The 1425-nt window shown below is 40.4% G+C and overlaps 1 protein-coding gene across 1 annotated transcript; it reads right to left on the minus strand.

Moving 5' to 3' along the window:
- Positions 1 to 542: 542 nt before the first annotated feature.
- LOC149212845 (protein FLX-like 2) lies at positions 543 to 992 on the minus strand. Its single transcript, XM_089388845.1, has one exon. It carries the CDS (start codon positions 990 to 992, stop codon positions 543 to 545), a length of 450 nt encoding a protein of 149 aa, XP_089244971.1.
- Between the last annotated feature and the right edge of the window lie 433 nt (positions 993 to 1425).

The raw sequence follows: 1425 nt of genomic DNA on the forward strand, positions 1-1425 counted from the left end.
ACCTGCTGAAAATCTCTTAGTACTTGACTGATCACCTTGTCTGATGCTGCCAGTCTTTGCCTTCTGGTCTGCTTCAACATCAGTTCCCTTATGTTCTCAATATTTGTTGTGATTATATCTTCGTGCTGGTCTTCTTCATTAATTCTTCCTTCCTGCTTTAGCTGGTTACTGCTGTCCAGCTGCATCTTCCTCTGTTTCACACATTCAGACTGTGTGTCTCCTTTCAAGAGTATTTCAACTTGTTGTTCTAGACTTCCTTCTTTCTTCAACACTTCAGTGTGTTGATTTAACTCCTTCAAAGAGTTTTCAAGCTTTTCCTCCATATCATCTATTCTAATAATGCTTCCTTTCCCTAGTTCACAGTTGTGAACTTCTTCCTCTACTTCTATTGCCTTTACTTCTTGCTTACTGCTTGCAGTCTTTTCATACTCGAATGTGGCCCTTCCGCGTTGAAGATCCTGCCTAAAGCTCTCTACTTCTGTATGCATCGCAGGAATCTACTGAACTTTTGCGTGGGCTCACTACAATTCTTGATTTAGCTGTTACACTTGTTCATTTAAATCTTGTCTAGCTAATTGAAGACTCTGCACATTAGAACGAGCTTGTTGCAACTCTGCCTTGATAGATTCACTAGCCCGGAGATCTGCCTCGATATTTGCAATTTTGTCCAAAAAAATTCTAATTTGTTGATCCTTATCATTTCGCATAGCTGCAATATGTGAATGAAATCGCTCCAGTTCACATTGAGACATAACAAGATCTTGTCTCAAAGCTCGATGTGTTGCAGCTAACCTTTGATTTCCCGTTGTAGGCCTTTGCATCTCCATACTTTGTGTTGGAAGCTTATGTTCCAACATTTCTGGCAATGGTAATAGATCTAAGGGATGACGACCTATAGGAGGTCCCATGGCTGGACCATATATCTCAGGCCCCATGCCTGGGCATTGAAGGTGTCTAGCGAAAGCGGGTGGCATGAAACCTCTACCAGCCATCTCTTTGTCTCTACAAATTCCTCTCCCAGTCAATTGTGACAAGGGTTGAGGAAGAAATGTGGAAGATATCTTTCAGTTTTCATCAGTTACTGGTGCTTTTAGCCATTTCTCCAGTAACTCTAGCTCCTTCTCCCATACATTAGCTTCTTGATGAGAGTTGCTTTCTTTTTCTCCTTGATCATGTTTTTGACTTCTTGTCATTGTCAACTCCTCTTCCTTTTCTTCACCTTTTGCTAGGTGAATTTCTACTTCATGTTGCCTTCCTTGAGGTATGTTATACAAGTTGATCAATTCAACATCTCCCATGGTTGACTCAATCATGCCTATCATCATGACATCATGATGATCTTTTACTATGTTTTTAGAAATCATAGTCCCTTCTTCATGAACTTCTTTGACAATCTTCATTGGTTGTCCTTTTTCACCTTTGTAT

This window comes from Pinus tabuliformis, chromosome 1_1 (genome assembly GCF_031772625.1).
Source record: "Pinus tabuliformis cultivar Carrire ecotype Pingquan chromosome 1_1, CPIR1, whole genome shotgun sequence".
Classification (NCBI taxonomy): Eukaryota; Viridiplantae; Streptophyta; class Pinopsida; order Pinales; family Pinaceae; genus Pinus; species Pinus tabuliformis.

Bases quoted from the DNA above. Each gene is read 5' to 3' on its own strand.
- LOC149212845 (XM_089388845.1), bottom strand. From the start codon at position 992: ATGGCTGGTAGAGGTTTCATGCCACCCGCTTTCGCTAGACACCTTCAA.